Consider the following 27903-nt stretch of genomic DNA (forward strand, 5'->3'; position numbering starts at 1 on the left):
ATTTTTTGAACCCCCTAGCCTAGACACTTATTAAATATTCGTTTCCATCTCCCCCTTTGTAAAGAATTCCAGTTGGTAGCCCCCGGGAAATGGGGGGCTGAGTGACTCTGGGGGCCCTTGGTGACATGTTTTCCCCAACATCCCTATGAGAGCCTTTTGCTGGGGTTGCCCTTGATATTGATTGTAACCAAATCTCATCGGCATAAAGATGTGATAATATGGGGTGATGCTTGGGAAATATGGGGTGATGCTTTGTCAAGTCAAAGAGTAGGATATGAAACTATAGAAACTGTGATTCTAATTGTGCTTTAAATATATCATTAAAAAAAGGATAGAAGGAAGTATACCAAGATGTTATCACTAATTATCTTTAGGAGGTAGGGTTATGAATGGTTTTGATTCTCAGGTATACTACAAAATATTTCTGATTACCCAAGTAGTTTACAGTAAGCATGATCGCTTTTATATTTTCGAAAGGCAAAATAATCAGCATTTAAATCTGATGACAAGATGGTATGCTTCTGGAAGAGTACAGAAACCATTAACTGTGGCTGCCCCCAGTGAGGGCAATTGGGGGACGAGGGATGGGGTGAGAGAGACGGCTTTTTTTTTTTTTTTAGTTTTAAATACTGCACCACCAGTATGTATTACTAATTTTAAAAAGAAAGAAAATCTTGATAGGAGGAGAGGGAGGGCTCACCCAGCATGATTTTTCACGGACCGGGCATCTACACGGTGGTGACCCGGGCCAGATGGTTGTGCAGAGGGCCCTGCCCCGGGGGTGAGTGGGCACAGGGCCCTGGCAGGGAGGCTTGTCTCCTGTCTCCTCAGATCCGGATCAAGGAGGAGACCCGCCTGGTGTCCATCATTGACCAGATCGACAAGGCGGTGGCCATTATCCCCCGCGGCGCCCTCTTTAAGAGCCCTTTTGGACCCACCCATGTCAATCGGACCTTTGAAGGTGAGTTCTGTGGCGCCTCTCTCACGGGCAGGAGGGCCTCTCTTCCCGAGCATAGTCAGACACACATGTGGGCGTCTGAGCAGAACTGCCCACCTCCTCAGAAAAGCAACAGCCGTGACCACATGAGTTGGGAGGATGTGTCCAGTGACCTGGCATCGGTGGTTGGCATGGCGGATCCAGTCACTGGGCCCTGCCTCGTTTCTGCCTGCGGGTGGGAGAGCATTTGGCCACCTGGTTCTCAGGTCTTTCCCACCTTCCTCCTCATTGGTCTCTCCTCATTGCAGGATCTGGGCCAGATTTGGGTGGAGGGAGCACTGTTCCCTCTTCTCCCTTCAGTTCTGTCAGTAGTTGACTGAGTCATTTGCAAGCTCCTCCACGTGTCCCCCATGCACAGAGGAAGTGAGCTGTGGGGTTCCCTCCCCACCTGCTGCCTCTTTTTAGGACTGACCTTGTCTGAAGCGAAGAAGCTCAGTTCCTACTTCCACTTCAGGGAGCCAGTTGACCTGAAGAACAAGACGTTGCTTGAGAAGGCAGACCTGGACCCCTCCCTGGACTTCATGGACTCCTTGGAGCATGACATCCCCAAAGGTAATAGCCTATTACTTGGAGGACCTTGGATCTGCCCTCAGGCCAGAGCAGTAGGCCATGCACCTGCCATTCTCCTCTGAGAGTGGGACCAAAGCCTGGGCAGGAAATGGTGGTTGAGTGTGGGGCTTCCCCAGGGTCCAATACAAGTTTCAGCTCATAGGAAGCGGTGGGTAAATGTTTGCACACAGAAGGGTTGTCTTCCATACGCTTTCACAGACAAGAAGTCTCTCAGTGTCTCCTGATTTTCATATCAATCTTGAATAGAGACATCCATCCATCTCTGTCAGTTTGGGGTTAGATCCAGTGTTTGGTACATAGCTGGTGCTCAATATGTAGGTGCTGATTGACTGAGCGTCCCCTGCTAAGGATATGAGTTGTGTATATTTGCCTCCTGCTATGTGTATGGGACTTTTAAATCTTAAAACATACGGCTTCAGCGGCCTTCCCATGCTTCGGGACACACCTGGCCCAGGCATGCACCTGCGGGTGCTTGGGTCACAGAGACCCATTTCCATCACCTGAGCTTCACCGTAGAGCACGTGTCTGGGAAGATGCTCTTGCTTGGATGCCGGACCCCAGGGCAGGTGCCAGGCTCTGGGCAACCTGGGGCGCACCCAAGACACTGACTCAGCGCCTCTAACTCTTTCTGTCTGCACGTCTGCATTTCTGAGACCTGGAGGGATTTGTTGTTGATGATGGCAATGATAACAACATAAAAGCAGAGGCACTGCTTACTGTGTGCTGGGCACTGTACTCAGCCCTTTCTATACCTTATCTCATTTTAAGATTCACAGCCAACCTAAGAGGTGGATATTGTTATTATCCCCATTTTATAGATGAAGAAACAGAGGCTCAGATAGTTAAACCCAAGGGCACAGTGTCAGAGAAGGAGACTTCAGGACTCTGGCATTAACTGTGGTATCAAGGAGATGGTGTCCCCCCTTTTTTTTATCCTCACTCGAGGATATGTTTTACTGGTGTGTGTGTGTGTGTGTGTGTGTGTGTGTGTGTGTGTGAGAGAGAGAGAGAGAGAGAGAGAGAGAGAGAGAGAGGGAGAGAGTGAGAGAGAAACATCACATTGCCTCCTGTATGCTCCCCGATCGGGGATCGAATCCGAAACCTTTTTGGTGCATGGGATGATGCTCCAACCAACTGAGCCTCCCTGTCAGGGTGATGGTGTTTCCTTTTAACACGTTAGGCGCCCAACCAGTCACCGGTGACTGACACTATATTTGAGGAGCAATGAGGCACCCAGTTGGGCTGGAACTCAGGATGGAGGTGGGATGGCAGTGGTGGTTAAGGTGAGGGCTCTGGAATTAGACAGCCTGGGTTCAAATCCTGAATCTGTCACTTGCTAGTTGTGTGACATTGGGTAAGCCCCTCAGTTGCCTTGTGCCTCAATTTCCTCATTTTAAAAAGGGGAATAATGATATTTTCTACCTCACTGGGTTGTTACGAGAATTAAGAGTTAACACATATAACACAAAATAATTATAACAGTGCTGAACGCATAAGAATTCACATAAAAATTATATATATATATATGCTTGTTGTGTATTCTTTTTTTAAAAAAAATTTTTCAGAGAGAGAAGGAAGAGGGAAAGAGAAAGAGAACCATCGATGTGGCTGCCTCCTGCATGCTCCCTACCAGAGACAGAGCCCACAACCTTTTGGTACAGGAGACGACTCCCAACCGAGCCATACTGGCCAGGACTTATTGATATGTTTTTAGTGGCAAAAAGGCCTTAGAGGTGGGCTGGGCCTAGGAGGGCCTAGAGGGCCAAGGGTAGGAGGCCTAGATCAAGGCAGTAGGGGCTTCTGGTGTCTTGTGAACAGGTCTGTGATAATAAGGGAGTGGTGCCCAGATGGATGGAGAAGTGGCAAGCCAGAGATCTGGAGGCATTTCAGAGCTACTGCAATGCCCAAGGGGCCAGGCAGTGGGCCCCAAGTGGGTAAGGGCTGCCAGCAAAGAATGGCTACGCTGGCCTTGGCCACATGGGGGTGCTCGAGGCAAGCCTCCCTGGGCATGGAAAGGGATTCCTGGACCTGTGGGGGAGATAAAGGTTTATAGGGGCTGGGGCATTTCTCACCCATGAGACACCCTTTCCAGACTCCAGTTATCTCCTCCAACTCTATGCTCTCAGCCGCACATCCCAGAGGGGGGGAGGGGGCGATGGTTGATAAAGGGAGCCAGGAATGTGGTGATGGTGGGACCCAGCGCCAGGGGCTGAAGGGTGGGGGAGAAAAGTGCTGTTAAAACCCCTACTCTGGGTGCAGCAGCCCCACCTCCCAATTCAAGGTGAGTCTGGAAAGCCCTGCTTGGTGCTGACTTCTCAGCCCTCTCACCTACAGCCGGATGCCCAGGGCCAGTGGGCGAGGCCCTGTCCCCATCGTGCTGGGTGATCAGAGGGGCTGGCACGAGAGTGCCTCCCACCCTTAGAGCCTCTTCCTCTGCGATGGGAGGGCCAGGAGGGTGCCAGGGCCTTTGCAGTCAAGACCAAAGCTGGCTAGATGGGCTGTGGGGGTCCAACAGTCTTCCTATGGGAATCCCACCAGCCCTGTCTGCCCTGCCACTTGGGGCAAAGGGGACACAGAAGGCAGCTGTCTCCCTGCAGCAGGGGGTATAAGATAGGGAGCACTGGGGGTCTCCCTAAAGGATGCTGGGGCCACCCTGATATGTCCAGTCAGCAAGTGACTTTATCAGGCCCCTGGGAGGTACAGGATCTGGGCCTGGGAGGTGAGTGGGTAGCAGTGGCCTGAGGCCCTAGACCTTCTGCTCTAATGGTGGACCTCAGGGCTGAAGGATCAACTGATGGTTTCACATCCCAGTCCACTCCAGCCTGTCGCTCTTTCCTCAGTGCTGAGGCCTTGGGAGTTGAGGGCCCCTGGCATCTCCTGTGTGTGTGGGCCTGAGGGGAGGGATGCTCTTGGACTGACCCTGGGAAACCTCACAGCTCTGGGCCTCCAGCTCCCTTCCTCCCAAAGCCACCACCAGGAAGCCTCCAGGAAGCCAGGCCCCGTCCTTTCTCACGACGGCTTGGGGCTTGGTGGGGGCCATGGTGTAGGATGGAGGTGTCGTCAAGGAGAGCGGACACTGATTTAGCTCCCAGACTCCCTCCCTTATCTGCCAGTTAAAGAGCAGGAGGAGCTGCTGGGAGGCTTCTCTGCCAGGCAGACAGCAGGGAATGGGCTGGGCTGCTAAGGCGGCCCAAGGAAGAGTTCCCTGGGACACCAGCACTGGTCGGCAGGATGGAACTTCCCGCCCAGGAAAGATCATTAATTCCTTCCTGGGTCTGAGGCAGTCATTCAGGGGACTTCGTGTCACTTGTGAGCAGGTCTGGCACAGGCTGGCCCTGTCCCTGGGACTCCTGCTCTGTGCCCATGGAGGTCAGTTTGGAGATCAGCCCGGGGCCAGGCTGGGGCCAGGATGCCCTGCTGAGCTGTCCTGTCGTGCCCTGGGTCTGCAGTTTTGTGGGAGTGAGTAGCTTTGGGGGCAGAACCATCCTCCTGGTGGATGCAGGCAAACAGCTAATAGTTGTGAGTTTGGGCTGCAGCCGGGGAAACAGATGGAGTGCCAGGTCAGGAGGCCAGATTTCTAGATAGTTCCCTGCCAGTCCATGCTCCTTAACCTTTCACTTCATCAGCAATAGCCACTGAGCAGCTATTATGCGCCAAGCACTGGGGACATCCTTGTGAACAAGACAGGCACCATCCTTGCCTCACGCAGGTTTGGAAAGATAAATGAAACAGGATGAGAAGTGGAAATGTGAAGTAGAAGGTGCCTCACCAATGAAGTCACTGTGTCCTGTGCAGAGAGGGGCAGGCAGAGCAGCAAGGGAAGCAGAGCAGGAGGGGTGGAGGGCAGGGCTTCTCTCCTTGCTCCACTCTGCACTGGAGCTGACGCCTCTCTCAACTCGGGGAGCAGAGGCTCCAGCACGAGAGCCCTCAGCAGCAATGCCCAGTTCAGGCAGCAGAGGGCAGCAAGGGGCCTGCCTGCCTGGAAAGCAGCCTTTAAAAATGTGGTGGTGGTGCTTGGGGAGGCGTTGGGGGGGGACAGGGGAGAAAGGGGACAGGAACATTGGAGAGTTGTGGGGAACATGGGACCCTCAATCAGCCTTCTCTTGGGGGTGTATACAGGTGGCTCCTCCTACCCAGTCCCTTGGAAGCTTGGCTGACAGGTGCTCGGCCTTCTGGACCCAGGTCCTGACCGTACCAATCAGACAGGGCACTCCTCCGCCACTATAGGACCCTACCCACCCCCCAACCTCTAGGGCAGTGGTTCTCAACCTTCTGGCCCTTTAAATACAGTTCCTCATGTTGTGACCCAACCATAATATTATTTTTGTTGCTATTTCTTAACTGTAATGTTGCTACTGTTATGAATCGTAATATAAATATCTGATATGCAGGATGGTCTTAGGTGACCCCTGTGAAAGGGTCGTTGGACCACCAAAGGGGTCGCGACCCACAGGTTGAGAACCGCTGCTCTAGGGGGTTTGACCATACCTTGTGGCCCTTGGTGGTGGCTGCTCTGAGACGGAACCCCATGCCTATTTTTGTGTCTGAGACAAGTTGTATGGTGCTGGTTTGAGGGGTTTAAGCTACCTGCTGCCCCAGACAGCCCTGATCCCCAGCCTGGTCCACTGTCCCCATCAACGGAACCTCAGTGCTTTGCTGCCTTTCTTCCTGGAGGGCAGGAGAATTTAACTGAGAGAAGCATACCCTCGCCTGAGGTTTCCGCACTAGCAAGGTGGGTGAGAGCCTGGGGCTCTGGGCACCCAGCACTTCCTGCAGATTGCAATGGGCCCTGCTCCTGGTTACCGGCTCGTTCCCCACCATAACCTCTAAAAGCAGCTTGCAGAACGGAGTGGGCGCCAGGGGGCAGGAGGGGAGCTTTGGGGAGACTGGGCTGTGAACTGAGACACCAGGGCCACAGCAGGCCACCTCTCCTGGAACCCCCGAGGGGCAGAGGCAGCAGCAGCTGGCTGGGCCCAGCCTTTCCAGCAAGAAGAGAAGTGGGTGAAGGTGACAAGCAAGTGCCTGGCTTCCCAGGTAGACACTACGTGACTCCTGGCACGTTGAGAGTCTGTGTGTTTCCTGGGCAACCAGCTGAGCCAGGAACAAGGAGAGGAGGACAGGAGTGTGACAGGAATGCAAGGGAGGGAGGGAGGCAGTGTTGTTGGCTGGCCCCTCACATGCCGCTTCCACACTTGGCCAGCACCCTTCCGCCCGCTGGCGCTGCTGTCCCCTGCCCCCGTAGGGTCACTGCATTTCTCTAGCATCCCTGTCCGTTTCTCCTTGCTCTCTGGAAGTGGGAGTGCGGGGAGCCCTGCTAATAAGCCTGGGCCCCCTCATCTGCTAAAGGAAAGAGGTGGCCAAACCCTAGGTGGGCAGGTTGGTGTAAGGTTGGGACCCATCCCTGGCTCAGGGTGTGCCAAGATGCTGGCAAAAAAAGAAAGAAAAAAAAAAGATGCCGGCAATAGTGAAGTGATGAGTGGTCTAGGCTGGAGGACACCAGGGCAGCATTTGGCTCAGGCAGCTGCAAGCTGCCCTCCCTGGTGGGCAGAGCCTGCTCTTTCTCAGTTCAAGGGGACTGTATGGCTGTGAGCAACGACAGGGAGGGACTGTCCTCAGATGATGCTCTGGGCACTGGGTGGGGGTGACTAAGGGATGTACCTTCCTGGGGTCTGTGCTTCTGGCCAAAGGCTGAATGCAGTGCCCTGGAATCTTTTTCTCTGGCCTGTCCCACTCCCATTACCCCCTAGACATGTTTTCTGAATGACTAGGAAAGCAACAGGCAGGGCCTTAGGCCTCTTAGGGCAGGTCTGGGAGGTGGAGGACTTCAGGTGCCCAGAGAGGAAAATTGTAGGAGCCACGGGAAATACTCCCTTTCCCTGACCAGGAAAGCACCCGCCCCCCTTCCTAGGCAGTGCCCCAGCCAGAGCTCTGGTAACCCGGGGGGACACTCTTCTTGATGTTGTCTGGCCAGCACTGTGTGGGCCGAGGGGAGTGGAATCCCTGTAGCTTCTACTTCATCACTTGCATGGGTGGCAGCCCTTGGTGCAGGCCACTGCACAGAGCTGTGGTGGGCTCCCCGCCAGCCTCTCCCTAGGCAGGCCAGGGCCAGCTGACCTACATGCACCAGAAAGCTCTGGCTTGGATTTGGGCAGGTGACGGCACCCTCAGCAGGGCTGAGCTGCTGTCAGGGCCAGGGGTTCCTGGTGGTCAGGTCTCTTGGATACAGGGTGGCCCCTGGTGGGTGGGGACTGAACTGCGAGGCTGCTGGGTGTGGAGTGACCAGGGTGGGCCATGGTTGGAGGAGGCCTGTGGGAAGCTGGGGCAGCAGGAGCCAAGCAGCCAGGCTGAGCTGGCAGCCGATGAAGGCCTCAGCACAGCTCTCAGTGCATCACTGGCTGGTCCAACACCAAAACCTTCAAAGCATTTGGCTTTCTGGCAGGGTCTGGAGCAGAGCTGCGGCCGGCCCGGGAGGGGCCTCGGTGCGCAGGGGAATAGAAGCTCTAGATCTGCATCCAGAGGCGATTTTCCCAGGCTCCTTCCTCCCACACAGCGGCTCCCTCCCTCGGTTCTGGAGATGGATCAGGTCCTTCCCGCCAAGTCCTCATGGCCGCACAACTCGGCCCTGGGCTGGGCCGCTCCTGTCTGGGGAGCAAAAACCAGGGCAGGACCCAGGGTAGACAAAGGCTCATTAGCTGTAGCCCAAGTCCCCTCCCGCCACCAGCTCCCAGTCTACCAGCAGCCAGAGAGGGCTATTGAGCTGCAGGCCTGAAATGGTCCAACTTCTATGTGAGCCCCTGGTCAGGTCTAATCTATCTCAGAGCAGAGGCTTCTGGGACTGGGTACGAGAGAGCAAAATAGCAAGTGGGGGAAACTGCACTGGGAATGAAGGTCACTGGTGATTACCCCTAGCAGAGCCGGGAGAAAGTCTCCCCAAACCGGCTCCAATCCCCTCCCCCTTTGGATTCAGCTTCCTCCCCCACTCAACCTTTAACTAGACTTGCTGACAGGAACAAAATGCACTCCGTTTGAGTTTCACCTCCTTTCATTTCCTTTGCCCTCCCCCTGGAAGTGGTTTTAATGAACAGTGAAATGGCTAAAAGGCAATCAGGAGGAGTAAAGCGCCGGGATAATTAAACTGTCTTCCCTTTTCTGAGTGGAACCTTAGCACCTGGGCCTGGCTGCCCAGGGAGCTGGGGCCTTGCACACCGGGCAGAGCTCTGGCTCCACAGCACTCAGGCCTCACTTCCTCCCCAGGGTCCTGGAGCATCCAGATGGAGCGAGGCAACGCCCTGGTGGTGCTGCGCAGCCTGCTCTGGCCAGGCCTCACCTTCTTCCACGCTCCGGGCACCAAGAACTGTGGCTACATCTATGTGGGCACTGGTGAGAAGAACATGGACTTGCCCTTCATGCTGTAGGAGGGGCCCGCCCAGGGACTGCGTATGTAGAGCATCAGCATTATTTTCATACATTTCAGTGAGTTTGGTCTGTTTGTTCTGTCTTGCCGCTTCCCCACACTCCACCTCCATCTGGTGTCCAGGCTCTGAGGAGAGGCCCAAGGAGCCGGGAGACCCAGCTCTAAAGCAAGTGGCAGAGGATCGGAATGTGCTAACATGAGAGAGAATGGCGGGTGGAAATGGCTGTGGGAGGTGACGGCCAGAAGCCCTTTGAGGAAGGCAGCTCCTGGACTCACATTAGAGTTGTACACAGGCCAGGCAGACCAACTCGCCTCCTTGCAGCCCCCAGGCCCCAGACTAACAGCTGTCAAAACAGAGGGTGGGAACCTGTTCAGCCCATGAACTCCCTTCAGTTGCATTATGCAGCCCAGCACGAGTTCAGTGACTGCTCAGTAACTGGCCGGAAACAGGCCCAAGCCCCCACGCAGTGAGCACACATCCAGTGGGTGAAACATGAGCCTGGTTTATGACATTCGTTGAGCAAAACTCCTGTCCCCTAGCACAGAGTATGGCCGCAACTAGCCATGAGACCATCGTAGTTGCCAAAGAACCCAACTGCCCTGCCTGCCCCCACCTCCCAGCACTGCCGCTGGAAGGCGGAGGGCATTGAAGGTGGCCCACTGCCACTTGTGTCCTTCATGGTGGAGGGGCCAGGCCAGCCGTGGGAAGGGCAGGAGTGCAGGAGCTCCGGCCAGGTTCTAACCCTGATACAGCACCAAAGGCTTTCTTGAGTAGCAGACGTTGTCTTTCAGGAGGGGTGATCCCACAGCCATGCGCACCTTATTCCAGCGGTGGCCTTTATTGTAGATGGGCTTGACGGAGCGGCGGGACCAGCGGGTCAGGTACCTGTGGAGGGAGGACCAAGAAGTGGCTGAAGGCTGGGGGCCCGGGCTGGAGCTGGGAGAGTGGGCACTGCCTCCTCAGGCCAAAGCTGTGGCTGTCCAACCAAACCCTTTCTCTAGTTTTCCTTCCTTGAGGAGCAGGGGCTTTTCCTGGGAGCAACCGCTGAGTGTGCTGTAAACAGATGGGCTGGGTTCTTGTTGCCGTAAGCGTGTGTGGCCAGGGTCAGGCAGCCCAGGGCCACGCGCTCCCTTGATCTTTATGAGTTGTCAATGTTTATGAGTATTTGCTGGGGGAGGAGGTGGAGAAAGAGGCTACTCAGAGAGCAGATCATTCCTCTGTGGCCTCAGCCATGGGGAGAGGAGAGGCTGATGTAAGGGCCTGGAGGAATCCTTCCCTCTTCCCCACTTGGCTCCTTCTGCCCCCCCAGCCTTCAGGGAGCTCCCCTGGGCAGCCATAACTGGTGTAGGCCCCTGCCCCTCACTCAACCCATGATGGGAGCCAAGGGTGAGGGCCCAGGGGGGTAAGTAGGAGAGGCGGGGAAAGATGGCTGCCGCCCAGTCCTTTGGCCTCCTTTGGGGGTGGCCAGGGCGCTGATGTTCCCGGAACAGTGGCTCATGTCGGCTGGGGCTGGGGTTTACTCCATTCAGAGTGAAACTTGGAGCCTGTCCAGAGAGGCCCACCCTTTATCCTAAAAGCTCAGCTATGGCAAAGGCCAGGATCCTCCCTGCCTCCACTCTAGGCTGTGACTCAACACAGCCAGCTCCAAAAAACCCTCAAGTGATAGATTTTTTTAATAAAAAAAAAAATACACTTGGACGAACATTTTTAGATAAAAGTAAAAAAATGATTGCTGATTTATACATTTCAACTGAGTCTTCTGCTCTCAGCCCTGTGCAAAGAAACAGCTCTGAGTGGAGTAAGAGCTGGGGGAGGTGCTGGCCTAAGTGTGAGGCAGGCGGGCAGGAAGGACTTCTCTGCGTCTCCTGTCACTGTCAATGTCAATGTCAATGCCCCAGCAGGGAGGGAGGCTTCTGAGGAGTGGACAGGCCGAGGGACTGCTTTTCCTATGGCTGCTGGTTCTGGGGCAGCAGGAGAATAAAGGGTAAGGAAAGGAATACCTGGCAGGCCCCTGGGCTAGCATCTCCCAGTTTCCAGAGGGGATGGATAAAGAGGTAGGATATGGGAGCTGGTTTCCCAAAAAGAGTGCTCATTGGAATGTCAGGACCCCAGAAGATCCTCCAGGCTGACCGGGTTCTCCAGAACTGCTGCCCTAGAAGTGTCCCCCCCTGCCCGGCAGTGACCTGAGGAAGCTGGGCTTCAGCTAGCCCTGGGCCTGATGCCTGTGCCACATGAAGCAGCCAGCTGGTGGGGGAGGGGTGCCTGGGTGGCCTCCAGCAGCTTTTTGGGAAGATTCCAGCTCTAGGAAGAACTAAGGCTCCTTCCTACCACTCCTGAAGGGGCAGAGGAAGGAGGAAGTGTGGCTCCCCTGAGCCCAAGGGCCTCTGGACAGAATCATAAAGTCCCTCGCAAGGGAATCAACCTCCATCGCAGCCAGGACTCTGACTCCCCCTCTCGCTCCCCCACCGTGGCCTTTTGCAACCCAAGGGCCCCCACACATCATCAATCCTGTGTCACGTTAAAGGACACCGGATATATGGGAGGGAGCCTGGCCTCACTTCAAAGGCCCGAGGGCAGGATGGATTGTGTCCTTAGGCCTGCTGCTAAGTCAGGGGGTGGGGGTAGGCTCAACCCCCAAATGGTCCATAGCATATTTGGGAAAGACAGAAAGCGGTTACTAGGTCCTGATCCCCAGGACTGCGGGCAGATAGCCCAGCTAACCATGTGGGAAAGGCAGGTGGAGATACGCATGGGGCCAGGGTGGTGGTGAGGCATCAATGAAGACCAAGCTCTGGCCCTGCACTGCCACCCCAGCAATTTGTGGCTGGTATTTGCCTAAACTCCTACCCTCGTGCCTGGGTTATGTTAGGGATCAGACTAGGAGGTTTCCTAGGTGGGTTAAGTCTTGCTTTGCTTCAACAATCTTTGGTCAAGTCCAGTGGCAGCTGGACAGGTTGAAAGAGGGAGGAACCACTGATAGAGGAGAACAGAATAAATACCAAAATCAGTTTTACAGTCCTGGCTCTACTCTCAATAAGGGGTTATTACAGATCTAGGAGTATGAGAGTGTGGCAATATCAGATATGGGGGAAGGGAAGGAACATACAACAGGATGACAGCGTTAGGTCTGCTCCTACACCAGAGGGTGCCACCCTGTTAGGATGAAAGGCAGACTGATTGATTTAAGGATCTAGGGGCCTTCCTCTTCTCAGGACCTCCTGAGTCAGCATGTGCAGCTGGGCAGGTTAAGTATACAATTCTAGGAAGCGCCATTCACAATCTAGTCTATGTGGATGTGGATACTGCCTTCAAGTTTTGCAGTGTACAACTTGCACAGTTATAAAGTGGCCCCACCCAGAGAGCCCTCCCATTTTTAAAGCCTCATTTTGCCCTTTAATAAACCCAATGCTGGGATACTACAAGTTTGAAGTGCTCTGACATGATGTCATAAACAGGGGATTAGCACATTCTAATGCCCAACCAGCAAACCTCCTTACGCTCCTTGCCTCTGTGCTAAGTGCCCTATTAGGGAAGGAAGAGGAAAGAGGGCTGAGGGCAACTGCAGCCTCGGTGGGACCAATGGGGGTGGGTGCTCAAGCTGGAGGGACAGCCAAAGAACACTCTAGCTTTCCTGGGCTGTGGGATGAGCTCCAAAAAATGGCTTTCTCGGCAGAATACAGTGAGAACTGGGGGCCTGCAGAATGCTCAGGGTGTTGACACCCTAGTGTGCTTACCGGTTGAGTTGAGGTTTCTTTTTTGGAACAAATCCTTCAGGAAGCAGAGGCCTGTGATTTGGCAACAGACCTGAGTGGAGGGAAGAGCATATAAGGAGATGGTCTCTGCAGCTCCCTCTGCAGCTCCCGGGGGCCACAGGGAAAGCCAAGGGGGTGGAAGGTTGGCACTGAGGGGATTATAATGAAGACTCTCCCAGGAGGGGCTACAACATGGGGCAGCTGGTGGGGGGGATGGGGGTGTGGCGCCTACAGCCCCAAGGGGAATTCGACCTGCTCGGTGGGCCATCTTCACACACTCCTCAATCTTGCGGTGCTCTTCCTGGCACAGGCCTGTGATCTTTCGAGGCAGCATGCCTCCGTGAGGCCGGATGAACTGACTGAGCAGCAGAACATCCTAGAAGAAACAGAAAATAGGAGGTGAGGGTCACCGGGGTGGACTTTTGATGCTGGGAAGCCAGGCCACATGACTTATAAGGGAGGCTATTGACTCTGGCACTCCAAGAGGTTGAGGTCTCTATTGGGCACTGACCTGAGACTACGCAGAGCTTTGCACACTGGTCCACTACCTTCTCCCTTACAAAAGTTAAATCCAACTGTTTTTTTTTTCCAAATTTATTTTTTTAAGGATATTTTAAAATTGATTTCAAAGAAGAAGGGAGAGGGAAAGAGATAGAAACATCAGTGATGAGAGAGAATAATTGATTGGCTACTTCCTGTACGCCCCACACTGGGGAATAAAGCCCGCAACCCGGGCATATGCTCTGACCGGGAATTGAACCGTGACCTCCTGGTTCATAGGTCGACGCTCAACCACCGAGCCACACCAGCCGGGCTAAATCCCAACTTAGTAAGATTTTCTGACCCCATTGGCAATCCCAAGAGCTTTTAGCTCCTCGAAAAGATAATCTTTTTATTTAAAATATATTTTATTGGTTTTTTACAGAGGAAGAGAGAGGGATAGAGAGCTAGAAACATCGATGAGAGAGATACACCGATCAGCTGCCTCCTGCACACTCCCCACCGGGGTTGTGCCCGCAACCAAGGCACATGCCCTTGACCGGAATCGAACCCGGATGCTCTATCCACCAAGCCAAACTGGTTAGGGCAAGCCAAACTGGTTAGGGCAAGATAATATTTTGATAGAGAATAGAAACTCTTCAAGAAGTGTTAACAATCTTTCCTTCACCTGCAGTATCTTTCCTGGTGACAAAAGGCCTGTTATTCTCCCAGGCAGACAAGGAGACAATCTTCTCTTTCTGCCCACAAAGCCTCTGTGCCACAGGCCAGAATACATGCAGACAGTCCCTCCACCTTGTGCCTTCCCTCTGAAGGGCTAGTCAGGATACACACTGTGGAAGGGACCAAGGCTGTGAAGTTAACCCCCATCTTCTAAGCCCCAGTGACCAGATGTGATGGACGCTCAGGCTTCCTCTGGGCCATCGGACTGCTTTGAAGAGTCAAGGGAACACGGATAAACAGAGCCAAAATCAGGACCAGAGACCATTTCTTACCCCCAACTCTCACAGGACAGTCGAGGGGGTTAAATAAAAGCCACCACCTCCCTTCGCCCCCCCCTCCAGGAGCCTGGCACACCCGTCTTAGCAATCATGTCCACAAACTGACTTGCTGCCCTGGCAGGCGCCTCGCTGTATAACCGCAGATTTGTTTTAATCACTGGACAGCTCCTGAGGGACCCAGACCCCCCAATTCCCACCCCTGTAATCTTCCGAATCTGATGAAAAGAACTTGGATTGGATTATCCAGGGCTAATAAACTGGGCTCACTGCCCTAGCCTCCCCCATTGCCAAGGAAGTTAACAGCTTTGTGCAGCTCAGGCTAACGGTGTCCTGAGTGGAAAGGGGTAAAAGGAAAACAACTTTAGCCTTTACCTCGGAGGGGATTGGATTTCTTCTGCTGGGTAAACAGAGCCAAGTCTATTTCCTGGAAACGGCTGGTAGGAAGAGTGCCCCATGGTGGTCAGGCAGGTTCACCTCCCCATCTTCAGTTGGGATTCCAAGTATGGCCACAACCCCACCAGCTTCCATGTAACAAGAAGCTGTGAATATTGCCCCGTGGCCTGCAAGCTTCCTATTACTCCAGGCGGCCATCAGCAGCACCCCCTCCCCACCCCTGGTGGCCTAAAGCCAGGGCTCCCAGCCTGGGAGATTAGTTGGGTCATTCTGTTCAGATCCCATGGGCATGTGGCCTCTCCTGCTCTTACCACCTGACCGGGATCGCTGCCCTTAGTCATCCATTCCACAGAGGGGCACAGGGACAACGGGCAGGTCAAATTGGCCCAGAGCCTGAACCACCTGAAACCTAAAAATAGGGTGCTCAATGCCACCAACAGAACTCCGAAGGACAAGTGTGAATTTCTCCAGGGCTGTGTCCTCTTCCCCAGGCCCTCCCCATTGCTAGAGAATGCAGAGTAATAGTTGGGATCGTAGTGGGGTTTGTATCTCCAGAGTCTGATAATTAGCTGGGTGACCTGAGGCAAGTTCATTAACTTTTCCCTGCTTCAAATGTCCTTACCTGTAAAACCAGGATGAAAAAAGTACCTACTTCACAGGGATATTGTGAAAACTAAGTGAATGAAGATGTGTAAATGCTTACAACAGTGCCTGATGCAGAGCATGTGCTCAATGCAAGGTGCTTATTATTCACTGTCATCATCCTGTGGAAACAGATGAAGAGGTAGAAGAGCTGGAGCAAACAGGGGTCTCTGTAGCTCCAACACAGAGACAATAATGTGTCTCCAGATCACAGTGAGGTCTTTCCAAATAGCCTCTCATTATAAAAGAAAGAAAGCCAAACTCAGATCCTGATTCCACCCTCTTGGGAACACAACCCTGCAAGACTGGGGTACAGGGCTCTGGTGGTCTGATTCACACGCAACCAGACAATGAACTAAATGATTCTCAACCCTGGCTGCACATGAGAATCATCACCTGGGGAGTTTTAAAAAATAATGATGGCCAGGCTTTACCCCAGACCAACTGAATCGATGTCTGGGGGTGGGGCCTGAACGCTTTTTAAAGCTTTCCTGTAATTCTAATGTGCAGCAGGGCTGAGAGCCACTGGACAAAATGCTTGTCTCTGGTGGCTCCATGGGATGCAGCAGTGGCCACGGGGGAAGGGCTGGGGGCGGGGATGCTGCTTGTTAACCAGGGAATATGACCTCTATAACATGCAGAGCCCCGTGTCTTTCCACACTCACCTCATAGCCATACTTGTGCTTCAGGTTCCACCGGCAGATGGGGCACTGGCCAGAGGGGTTAGGGGGATTTGGACTTTCCCGGGGAGACTCTGTGATACGGCCTTCGATCTAGGAGGCAGAGAAAGAAAGCCAGTGAGGGAGAGGGCTGTGCGGTCACTAATCCTTGAGCAACTCTCCAATCTGGTGGGACTGCTGGTGTAACTTCATCTCTGGGAGTTTTGTGAGAACAGGTAATAGGTCTTGGCTGGACTTACGGTGGTGGTTTTGCAGTGGCTACATATTGGGCCCTGCAGTGTCCACAGAGAAGTGACTTGGTAGCCTTAAGGGCAGTGGAAACTGCACTTAATGCTGGTGGCAAGAGGGAGAGGTTTGCTGTATCAGCTGAACGCTACCTTTCCTTCCTCACACAAACAAAAACCACCTTTGGGAAGAAGTAAGAAATGCACATGGTAAAAAGTTTCAAACTGCGCAGGGATGTAGAGTCCACAGGAAGTCTCCCTCCCATCCACCTATCCTTCTGAGGAAACGGCAGCTTCCAGCTTTATCTTACAGAGCGAAGTCTGTGCCAGTGGTTCTTAGCCTGCCATGATTTTGTCCACTCTTCCCCATGGGACACTGAATAATGTCTGAGGCATTTTTAATGGACTGTCACAGCTGGGGGATGGGGTGCTATTGGCAGCTAGCAGGGAAGCTAACCATCCTACAGTGCACAGGACAGCCCCTCCCAACAAAGAACTGGCCAGCCTAGGATGCCAGCCAACAGTGCCTAGACGAGCAGATATCCGTGTGCACTCCTGCTGCTTCCCTCTCTCTTTTAAAAACACAGTTGGGAGAATACATTCCCATCTTCCTCCTCGCTTTCATTATTTTGGATGCCACCTTTTCAACCGTGCTGAGGCCACGTGCAAAATGACCTCTGCTGTGGCTGTTGGATCCTGTGACACAGCCTTGGAATTACTAAGTGCAAGGGACCACTGATGTGGGAGTCAGCTCCAATGGCAACGGGAGTTTAGAAAGCCTTGCTGACTGAAGCCATGGATTAGGAGAGCGAGGCTGGGACAGGGCTCAGAGGCTTTGGAAGGGAAGCAACACTGTCTCCTGAGGCAGAACTGGCAAACAGGAGAGGAGCTGGAAGCAATGCTTGGTTGTGCAGGGCACTGCTACCTACCTTTCGGCCAAGGCCAGAAATAGAGAAGTGTGCTAAGAAAAATATGTAGGTGTGAGTAGGCTTGAGAGGGGTTAAGGTGATCTGTGGGGGAAGAGCTAGCATTCATTGATTCCCCATTATATGCCTGGTTTTGTGCTAATCATAGTTCACATGTATCATCTCATTTAACCCCCACAGCCTAGGGAGGGAGGCATCATGATCTTACTTTATAGATGAAGAAATGAGACCCCAGAGAGTGAGCAATAAATACCATCAGCCAAGGCAGCGCCTCTCCAGGCATGGATGGGCTCCCTCCCCAAGTTTCTCCTAATGCCACCATGTCTCCATGTTCATTCTACCAATAGCGAATTCATGCCCCACATGAAAAACAGTCTTCACACTCAGAAGCCAGATGTGTTTTCTCTCCAACAGCAAGGAGTTCACAGGCTAAATGCTTGTTTCAGCTTTGAATAAGGAAATAAACAAGGTGCCCTAAGGGGGTGGGGGCCCCCTCAAAAGAACTATTTTGAGGTTAAGGAATGCAAAAGCTGAGGGAGCATTCTGGGGAAGACCCAAAAAGGGAACCCGAAAACCTTGATCTGGGGATAAGACTGCTTGGCTGGCTGCCAGAAGGGTTAAATCCCTGGTTGACATGGAAGCTATACAGGCTTCTAGGAGCTCTGTGGAGCGGCTGCGGATTTCTGGGAGGCATGGAAAGCCATGTGAAAACAACGCTGTCTTTTAGGGATTACAGGATAATCTAGGCCCCATGACTCCTGGAGGAAGGGAGGTGAGATGGGCCCAACAAGGGAAAGGGGGAGTGGGTGGATCAAGTCCTTCCAGCTTTCTTACCAACGACAAGTCAGGGTGCTGGCGAGTAGCCCAGGGTCCAGAGAGTGCCCTCTTTGAACTGCATCACCTAAGGAGCAGCTTGGTCATTCTGGGCAGAAAGGAAAGGAGCGGAGATCCAGGATCCTGGCCCTGGATCAACTTACTCTGGCTCTTTAGTCCTGCCATTGCCTTAGTTTCCCCTTTGGAAAATTAATTTATCACCCTCCAAAGAACATATCAGTAAAGACCTCTGAGATCTTGTCATCCACATGGCTATTTTAATCAAGTAACAGATGCTTCAATCCAGGTACAAGTGACTGTTCCTGATGAACCACACTAGAGCACACAGCTTGAAAAATAGTAGACTGTGAGATTTATGGTCACAGAGGGAGCTGATCCTGGAGCTAGGAGTCCAGTTTGGACCTCCCTCCTCCCCTCCCTCAAAGGAGCAGCCAGGCAGCTCCAAGTGTTAAAGAGGTTATAAATGGCCAACTTGATGATACTTACTATAGTTGTCTTCCCTTTTTGGATCTCCACCACTACAGAGATAAAGGGGAAAAATTAGGTCAACCATTTAATAAGGAACAGGGAGTTTCAAATAATAGCTCAAATTCTACAGCAGAAAAATAGAGCCTTCAATCTGCACTCTCCCACAGTCCCCACCTCGAAGAGAAAGTGTGCAGGGTTCACCTCCAAGTGCCAAGGCTCTATGCCCTTGAGTCTGGGTGGGGGCAAGCCCAGATGCCCAAGTAATATCATCTCTCTGGGATTAAGAGTCTCCACACTGTTTTTGCCTTTCTAAGCCAAGATTCATCTTGGTGCTATCTAAGGAAATTGGCAACAACCTGTCCTACTATGGCTAGCAATAATGACCTAAGAGAGAGAGAGTGTGTGTGTGTGTGTGTGTATGTGTATGTGGTGGTGGTGGCGGCAGCAGAAGCATGCAAAAGACCTTCAAAAGTACCCACTGCATGTGTCCTTTTACTAAGAGAATCAGACAAACATAATTGCTGACCTTGATTAGTTTACAATCTAAGATATAGCACTGAACTAACACAGCTCCAATGGCCCTGGGTAGATAAGCAATGAGACAAGTTCACTCCTAAAATTCATTCTGAGAATCTTGTGTTAAAACTATATGAGAACAACTGTGTGAGTTAAATCCTCTTCTTTTCTCCACTCCTCCTGCAGGATTGCATTTTGTTATCTGCTGGAGAGGTGTGATAAAAGAGGTGGGAGTGCCCTGGCTGGTGTGGCTTAGTTGGCTGGGCGTTGCCAGGTGCATTTCGGTTGCCAGTTGATTCCCAGTCAGGGCACACACCTGGGGTTGTGGACTCAATCCCTGATAGGGGGTGTGGAGGAGGCAGCCAACAGATGTTTTGCTCTCATGTTGATGTTTCTCTCTCCCTCCCTTTCTCTCTCTCTAAAAATCCTATATAATAAAAGGCCAATATGCAAATAGACCGAAAGGAGGGACAACCAAACAACTGGTCACTATGACGTGCGCTGACCATGAGGGGGCGCGCGTGGAACATGGCAGGTGTCAGCAGCAAGCAGCAGAACGAGGAACATGGCATTGGCAGTGGCAGGATGGTGGAGCAGGTGAGCGGGGGGCGCCAGACCAAGGTGGGGCACCGGTCGCTGTCTCTGGGGAGAGCCTCTGGTGGATACTGAAAATTCTTTGCTCCCACATGCCGTAGTCCTGCCCGATTGCCCCTCAGGGCTTCTCCACCTCCCCCTACTCCTGAGGGGTGATCAGGGCAGCAGCCACTGCTCACACCTACTGATGGCGCCAGCCCCATCTGCACCTGCTGCTGGCGCCGGCCCCAATCGCTCCACGCTATCAGCGGATGCATGCGGAGCTGGCTCTGTCAGCATATGGGAGCAGTGGTAGTGGGAGCAGGGCTGCCGGCAGACAGGGGACCAGGGCCGCGATGGGAGGGGCCGGGGGTGTGTGTGTGCGGAGGATGGGCCCAGCCCGCCCCTGTGCCCACTGCAGCTTCGTGGCCCACAGTTCCTGTCAAGGTGCATGGATTCGTGCACTGGGCCCCTAGTCAATAATAAAAAAAGAGGTGGGCATTAGGGGCCTGCAGATACTGGGTTCAGGAAGACTGCTGCAATTCCAAACTGAAAGGGACTCCCACAGCTCTTTGCCTCTATGTCTGGCAGTCAACAGAGAACCTTAGGGGAAGACAGTAGGTCACACACACCTGTCAGGCTGAACATATTTCTGACTAAGATGCTGAATGACAACTTCAACAATATGCAAAGGAAGAACCAAGCTAAAGGCCCACATTTGGCAAATATAATCAAATAGGAAGTTCTTGGAAATCTTTGCTTGTTCTCCCATTTCTTTAGAAAGAGAGAGCCATAGCTGTTAGCATAGGAACTGGCACACAGTTTCACACAGATGCTCAATTAATGTGTACTAGCTCTCAGGGAGCAAAATATTCGTCATGGTCCCTTCTGACTGCTAATTACTGTAATAGGAAACTTGGGCCCACATAACTGCAAACTGTCTCCACACATACTAAAATCACATTTTAACAGCAGCGTGGCCACCACAATTAGTTTTACTCAGCTCTAGCCAAGGCAAGATTACAGATTAAAAAGAGCCTAAGGTTTTTTTTTTTTTTTTTTTTTTTTTTAATATATTTTATTGATTTTTTACAGAGAGGAAGGGAGAGAGATAGAGAGTTAGAAACATCGATGAGAGAGAAACATCGATCAGCTGCCTCCTGCACACCTCCTACTGGGGATGTGCCCACAACCCAGGTACATGCCCTTGACCGGAATTGAACCTGGGACCTTTCAGTCCACAGGCCAACGCTCTATCCACTGAGCCAAACCGGTTTCGGCGAGCCTAAGGTTCTTAACTTTGACAATCTAGTCAAAGTTATGGATCTCTCCTTAGCACACATACAATTAAACATGAATTTTAGTAGGCTCGCAGATCCCTGAAGCTAAATATACAAATAGTAATATAGATTTTTCTCTCAGTGCTGGTAGTAGGTGATTTTAGTTTCTTCTTTATGCCTATCTGTATTTTCTAAAGTTTCTAAAATAAATGTATACCGCTTTTGCAATAAAAAATAAACAATAAAAGAGAAAGAATATGTCTAAGGAAAAAAAGTGAGGCAATTCTAACCCAACCAGAGTCCCACAGCAGCATCTGTGATCGCTGAGCTCTGTGACTGACACCTAATTGGACACAGACTGCCTGGAATTGCTTCCCATTTGTTTCTGGGCACGGCTATTCATAAAGACTCATTACTTCTAAATAACCAATCTGAGAGAGCCCTTCCATTTCCAACTCCAGACACACAAAGTTGTAACAATGGAAGAAAGGCCCCGAGGCTTTCTCCCAAACATTGTAGTTACCAATCAATTCACAAAGACAAACTAGGTTTCTCCCTGTAAAAGGAAATGCGTCACCCCACACACGGATCTACTTGTTCAGAACAGAGACCAGCCTAAACGGGATGTGGGTGAGACTCAACCTGGTGCTCAGTCTGGAGGCCAGCACAGTTGCAAAGGAACTGTCACTGTAATGTGTCAACCTATAAACATGGGGGCGCAGAAGAAGGGCACAGCTCCAGCCCAGTAGGGCTTCTAGGCACCCCAGAAACATTGCACATTTGTAAAAAACTAAGTAGGATGGAGGGTGACCAACTTAAAGCAACAATAGGTAGGAGGAAAGTTTTTAAGAATTAAGATCAGAAACAAAAGGAGAACCATTCTGATACCACTTGAGTCAGCACTAGAACAATGCCCTGAAACAGATAAACATGTGGTTCCCTTCTCCATGGAGGCACTTGAGTCCTAATCATGAGGTAAACAAGTCTAACAAAACACACATCACTCCCGGCAAAGAACCAAACCCTGAAGTCATCCCACTGGCCCCTGGAAAAGAGATCAAAGACTATGGCAAGCTCCACTGTTCACAAGCTCCCCACACAGCAACTCTGAGCCAGTGAATCATCTTACTATAAGCCAGTGGGTAAAACATTAGGCAGATGCTTATCTAATAGAGATAATTTGTGAAACCAGAAGGAATGACCTGAGAATTCACATGAGATTGAGATTAATCAGTGCAGTGTCTCAGTGCTAGGGCAGAAGGCCTGGCTGGAGCCTGAAGAGGCTCTGATAGATTTTAAGCCTCTCAAAACAGGAGATAGGAATCAAAATAGTATTGATTTTCAGTGTGCATACAAAAACATGTCAAAAACAAACAAAACCTGAGATCCATTTTGTTCCTGGCCTCCTCTCCATTTAAGAGAAGTGGGGGTGGCTAAGAAAAGCTGGACTAAGAGATTTAGGCACTAACAGAAAACTTGTTTAGAAAATGATGGAATCACCATCGTGTTCTGAGAAATGGTTATATCAAGTAAACTCAGGAAAGAAATGAAGCCATTTTCTAAACTAGAATCAAGGGCCAAAATCTTCAAAGACAGGCACTTCTCATACAAATCAAATAATCTGTTCCACAGGAGGCAACACATTTGCTGAGCACCCGTGGAGGTACAGCCAGCTCCACCTATTGCGGAGTTACAACAGACTAGGAAGGCAGTCTTTGCCCTAGGGGAGAAAAGGGAACTAAACCAAGTATGGGAACTTCACTATAATAAAGTCCATGCCTCGTAAAGAGGTCCTTTGAGTGCTTCAGTAAATACTCGTCTAGGACGGAGTCCAAGATAACTGAATTGTAACAGTCCAGAGCAAACAGCATTGCGGTGAGACTGCAGTGAGCACAGAAAGACCTTGATGGCCACATAAACACAGACAGTGAACAGCCCAACTGTTTAAGTAAAGGAGGAAGTGAGGACAGATGAATGACGAGGGGTGGAGGCGCTGCTACAGAAAGTGCCAGAGACCAAGGCCCTGCTTGGAAAGGTCCATGGAAACCAAGTCCCAAACAGAGTGTGAGGGAATGGAGTAGCTGAATGGCAGGATGGCTAAGAGGTGGCAATGAGAGTCTTAGAGGGTCAGGAGTAAAGTGCACGTTTGAGATGGGTGTCTGCACTTCTGGTCATTAATTACTTTTCTCAAACTCCCGCCTCTCTCAAGCACCACTCTCTTCTGTTCATCTTTCATTCCACCACGGAAATGTTCTGATTCTCTCATCATCTCCCACTTTTCCCTTGGACCCTGAGGGAATGTCCCTCTGCACTATGCTTCAGGATGAGTCTTATTGCTGCAATTCTATAAAGCTCACCTCGCTCACTCCTCTCAAAGCTTTTGGCTAAAGGGCTGCCTTGTCTGAAATGCTATAGCTAACTGGAAAAGATGAAGAAAATTCCCTTCAGCCTTTACTCATTTCAACACTTTCTGATCAAGGTGTTTGATAGATCATCACTAGCCTATATAATAAAAGAGAAACATGTAAATAGACCGTCCCTCCGCTATGACCACCAGCCAATCAGGAGTGAGTACGCAAATTAACCTGACAAAGATGGCAGGTTAATTTGCATACACAGGCGCCAGGTGGAGAGCAGAGCAGGAGAGCCAGTGGAGAGTGGAGTGGCTTGGGGAGCCAAGTTCCCCAAGAAGAGCAGAGAGGGAGAGCTGGTGCCTTGGAGGACTTGGCAGAGTGGGAGGCCATGGGACAGAGACAGAGCAGGAAGGGAAAACCAAGATGGTGGGGAGCACCAGGAATGCTGGGAATCGTAGTTCTGATGGCAGACGGATCTCCTAGATCAGTGATGGTGAACCTTTTGAGCTCGGTGTGTCAGCATTTTGAAAAACCCTAACTTAACTCTGGTGCCGTGTCACATATAGAAATTTTTTGATATTTGCAACCATAGTAAAACAGACTTATATTTTTGATATTTATTTTATATATTTAAATGCCACTTAACAAAGAAAAATCAACCAAAACAATGAGTTCGCATGTCACCTCTGACACACGTGTCATAGGTTCGCCATCACTGTCCTAGACACTAGAGCAGTGGTTCTCAACCTTCCTAATGCTGCAACCCTTTAATACAGTTCCTCATGTTGTGGTGACCCCCAATTGCATTGTTACAAATTGAACATAATTAAAGCATAGTGATTAATCACAAAAACAATATGTAATTATATATGTGTTTTCCAATGGTCTTAGGTGACCCCTGTGAAAGGGTCGTTCGACCCCCAAAGGGGTCGTGACCCACAGGTTGAGAACCACTACACTAGAGCAAAGTGAGCCTGGAGCAAGTTACTGTTGCGGTGGGGGATGGAGGGAAAGCAAAGGTGAGAGACATAAGTAAAATCAGAGTGTCTAGGAAAAATTAAAGGGAAGATATCCTAAAACTCCCAGGAAATCTCCACCAATGGAGCAGAGAAAAAAAATGCCTCTATTATTCTGTGAGCAACAAACCAAACTTAGTTGGGGTCTCAGACAATTCGCTCATATGATTGCAAAGACAGACAGAAACTCCCTGATTGGAGAGGGCTCCCCTGAGGGCTCCCAGATTGGAGAGGGTGCAGGTCGGGCTGAGGGACCCCCACACCCCCCAGTGCACAAACGTCATGTATCAGGCCTCTAGTAAATTCAGATAAGCACATGCTTATTTTTCTTTTTTAAAATATGTTTCCTTCATAAAAGCTCTTAAGAGTGATAAGGCAGGAATGAGGTCTAACACAATCTTTGCTAAGGAGGGCAGTGCCAACCATAAAGACACTAAATGGTCTTCAGCAAGTTAAGATGTGGGCTTTCAGGGAAGGGAGGGACCCACAAGGAGCCCTGCCATGGAGTACTGAGGCGATGCTACCGGGGGAGAGGGAAGAGCAGTGGTTTTACTTTCAACTCCGCCACTCACTGGCTGTGTGATGTTGAGCAGTTACTGAACCCCTTTGGACCTCATTTGTAAAAACGTCAGTAATATCTACCTCTAAGGACTGCTGAGAAGATTAAACAAACATAGGTGAAAAACCTGGCAGTGTTTGCATCAGGCACTTAATAAACCACAATTTCCATTTCTGTGTTCCTTCCATAATAATATATATTTTTGGTTAATTCTCACCAGAGGATATTTTTCCAATGATTTTTAGAGAGTGGAAGGGAGGGGGAGAGACAGAGAAACATCAATGTGAGAGAGACATATGGATTGGTTGCCTCCTGTTCCGGGGCCAGGGATCCTGCAATTGAACCTGGAACCGAACCTGGGACCCTTCAGTCCCAGGGCCAGCACTCTAGCCACTGAGCCAAACCGGTTAGGGCCTATTTTTTGGCTTTGTGTGTCCCTCTGGTCAAACTTTAGACCAGGTTTTCTCAACAGCAGCATGACTCACATTTTATACCAGGTAGTTCTTTGTTGTGGGAAGCTGTCATGTGCACTGTAGGATTACAGAAGCATTCCTGGACTCTACGCACCAGATGCCAGGAATATCAGTTGTGACAACTAAAAATGTCTCTAGACATTGCCAAAAGTTCCTTGGGGAACATAACTACCCCCAATTGAGAACCACCGCTTTAGACTTAGCGAGTCTTTACAGGCAGGAGTCCTGGCACTGAGTACTCATGAACTCTGACTAAAATAGTATTATCTGATACTTTGAAAAGGAGGATGCTTGAGTATTTCCAGCAAGACGTCCAGTTTCCTCTCCACAACTTTAGATTCTAAGTGTACAATATTATTTAGGTGTCATATATACCAGCTGGGACCAGACAAAATTAGGTATATGTGTAATATTTTATAATTTATACATAGGGGATAGAATATCAAGGAAAGCTTTTTTCATTGAAATGTTTTGGAGCCCTGGCTGGGTAGCTCAGCTGGTTAGAGGCCATTGGATTTGTTTCGATACACAAAGGTTGCAGATTCGATTTCCGGAATCAACCAATGAATGCATAAATGAGTGGAACAACAAATCGATGTTTCTCTCTCTCAAATCAATAAATTAAAGATTAAAAAAAAATAAAGGCTTTGGAAACAGGTGGTTGGTTCTTCTTTAAGACAACATCAATTCAATTTAGCTTTTAGGTCTGACAGTGAGTAACAAAGAAGAGCAAGCAACCCAAGTATTTATGGAGAGGAGGACTTCAAATACCCACCTGATTATACAGTCAGTCCATCATTTCACAAACTTTCCAACAGAAAAAACTGAATCTAAAATATTCCTTTGTAAAAGAACCAAAACGATTGCTCTTGGTTATCCTCTGGGAACATAGCAAAGCACTGTTTTCAACTTTGAATTTCATAAAGGATATGTAAGTTGCAGCCATTAATGTTTGACACTTGGTAGACACCCTCAAAAATGTTATGGGTAAATGCTGGGTTTTCAGCATGGGAATAAGGTGCAACACCTTTTCCAAGTCCTTTTATTAGCAGCATGGTCTCTTTTAGACTTAGCGAGTCTTTACAGGCAGGAGTCCTGGCACTGAGTACTCATGAACTCTGAGATGTGGATTTTCTCTCTTTATTAATGGATGAGTTTGCCTAATGTTAACCGGGCAGTCTCGGGATTTTGCTGTTCTTTCTAGCAGATGTTCCATCTTCCCTTCAGAGCTAAGTTTTTCACACATACCTGCTATTTCCCTTTCTTCATGAACCATCTCTTTGATTTCCCATTCTATTGAAATTGCTGTTTGAAAGCTAAAAAAAGAGATCTGTCCCGAAACACATCCAACAGCCTCTTCCTTAGGCTCTTTTTGAACTTTCCTGTCCCCTCTGCAAACAATGACCACTCTTTTCCTCCGGGTATGTCTCGGTTTTGGTTAAAGGATGTGCGGGTCAGTACTGTGCCAGCATCTTAAAGCCCGCACCACTCATCCTTTCCTGCTTCCAGCAGGGCACAAAGGAAGGCTATGTCTTGAAAGACCTTGTTCACTCTCCGCCAGACCCCATCCTTTTATAAGCCCATTCAAGACATCCTTCACGAAAACTTCCCATTGGGGTTGCTGTTTCCAGTAACCGAATCTCCCTGCCCTTTACCACAGCGTGCACATCTCATCTCCTGAGAACCTAACCTCTCAGGAAAAGGGCTGTATTTTTTTTTCCCTCCAGAATCCCTTCACAGCCTGAAGTAAAGCACTTGGCTAGAATACATGTTTCCCCATAAGCCAGTGGTTCTCAACCTTGGCTGCACATTAGAATCACCTGGGAATCTTTAGTAAAATCCTGATTTCTGGGCCTCATCCTCCAGAAATTCTGTTTCTTTGTGATGGGGTGGGGCCACAACATTAGTAACAAAGAAACAGAATTTCCGGAGGATGAGGCCCAGAAATCAGGATTTTAAAAAGATTCCCAGGTGATTCTAATGTGCAGCCAAGGTTGAGAACCACTGCCCTAAGCCCTTCCAGACGTAAGATTAGTGAAAAGCCGGAATAGCATTCAGCATGTGCCTCTGTGTCAGCTGTTCAATAGCCTTTCCTCTCCGGGAGACTAGCGGCCGGGGCAGACAAAGCCGCCATCCGATCACAGCACTTTCAGGTGAGAAACTGGGAGGGGAGACGCTCGGGAAGGTCTCCAGATGTCCCTCCCCCACGACCCACGGGCACGTTAATGAGAGCGGCGGCGTCCGGAGACTCGGAAGGGAGACTTACATGCAGACCCTACCGGAAACTTCTCTCAACCCCGGGACAGGTTTCCCTTCGGTCCTCGCTAACTAAGCAGGTCTCGCTCCCCGCCCTCCCCACCCGCCCCCGGCCTGCCCGTGAGGACGCTCGCCAGGGGTGGGAAGTCTTAGATCACAGCACCCGGGGCTGGAAGGAAGGGGCTTTCTGGCGCCCTGGGAGCGTCAGCATCTCCGCCGTCTGGGAACCGCGCGAAGGGGAGGAGGGGGCGGCGGCCGGAGGAAGCAGCCCCCGCCGCACTCCTCTTCCGCTCCGGGAAGTCGCCGGGAACCGGGACTCACCTTCCCTGAACCCGCGATCCGGAGGCCGAGCCCAGCTGGTCGCGGCAGGGCCTGCCAGAAGCCCTCGGAGCAGCCTCCCACAACCGGACACCAGGGCACTGAGGGCCGCCATCTTGAGGAGCCACGATGACCTCTTGGGCGCTTCCGCTTCCGGA

At 50.9% G+C, this 27903-nt stretch overlaps 2 protein-coding genes across 3 annotated transcripts; one reads left to right on the plus strand and one right to left on the minus strand.

The window, feature by feature from the left end:
- Positions 1–19542, plus strand: RSPH9 (radial spoke head 9 homolog). Of its 2 annotated transcripts, XM_023764126.1 has the most exons (4): positions 1–961; positions 1403–1549; positions 8822–9004; positions 19358–19542. In XM_023764126.1, the coding sequence occupies exons 1-3, from the start codon at positions 706–708 to the stop codon at positions 8980–8982; spliced, it is 564 nt and encodes a 187-aa protein (XP_023619894.1). In that variant the 5' UTR covers positions 1–705; the 3' UTR covers positions 8983–9004; positions 19358–19542. The 2 variants fall into 2 exon arrangements, with proteins under 2 accessions (XP_023619894.1, XP_006100652.1); XM_006100590.3 differs by lacking the exon at positions 19358–19542 and having other exon boundaries at positions 8822–9319.
- On the minus strand, positions 9465–27903 carry MRPS18A (mitochondrial ribosomal protein S18A). The gene is made up of 6 exons (XM_006100589.2): positions 27749–27903; positions 18419–18450; positions 15934–16041; positions 12987–13110; positions 12717–12786; positions 9465–9867 (listed from the first exon to the last, which is right to left on the minus strand). Exons 1-6 carry the CDS (start codon positions 27858–27860, stop codon positions 9720–9722), a joined length of 594 nt encoding a protein of 197 aa, XP_006100651.1. The 5' UTR covers positions 27861–27903; the 3' UTR covers positions 9465–9719.

Source organism: Myotis lucifugus, unplaced genomic scaffold (assembly GCF_000147115.1).
Source record: "Myotis lucifugus unplaced genomic scaffold, Myoluc2.0 scaffold_318, whole genome shotgun sequence".
Lineage (NCBI taxonomy): Eukaryota > Metazoa > Chordata > Mammalia > Chiroptera > Vespertilionidae > Myotis > Myotis lucifugus.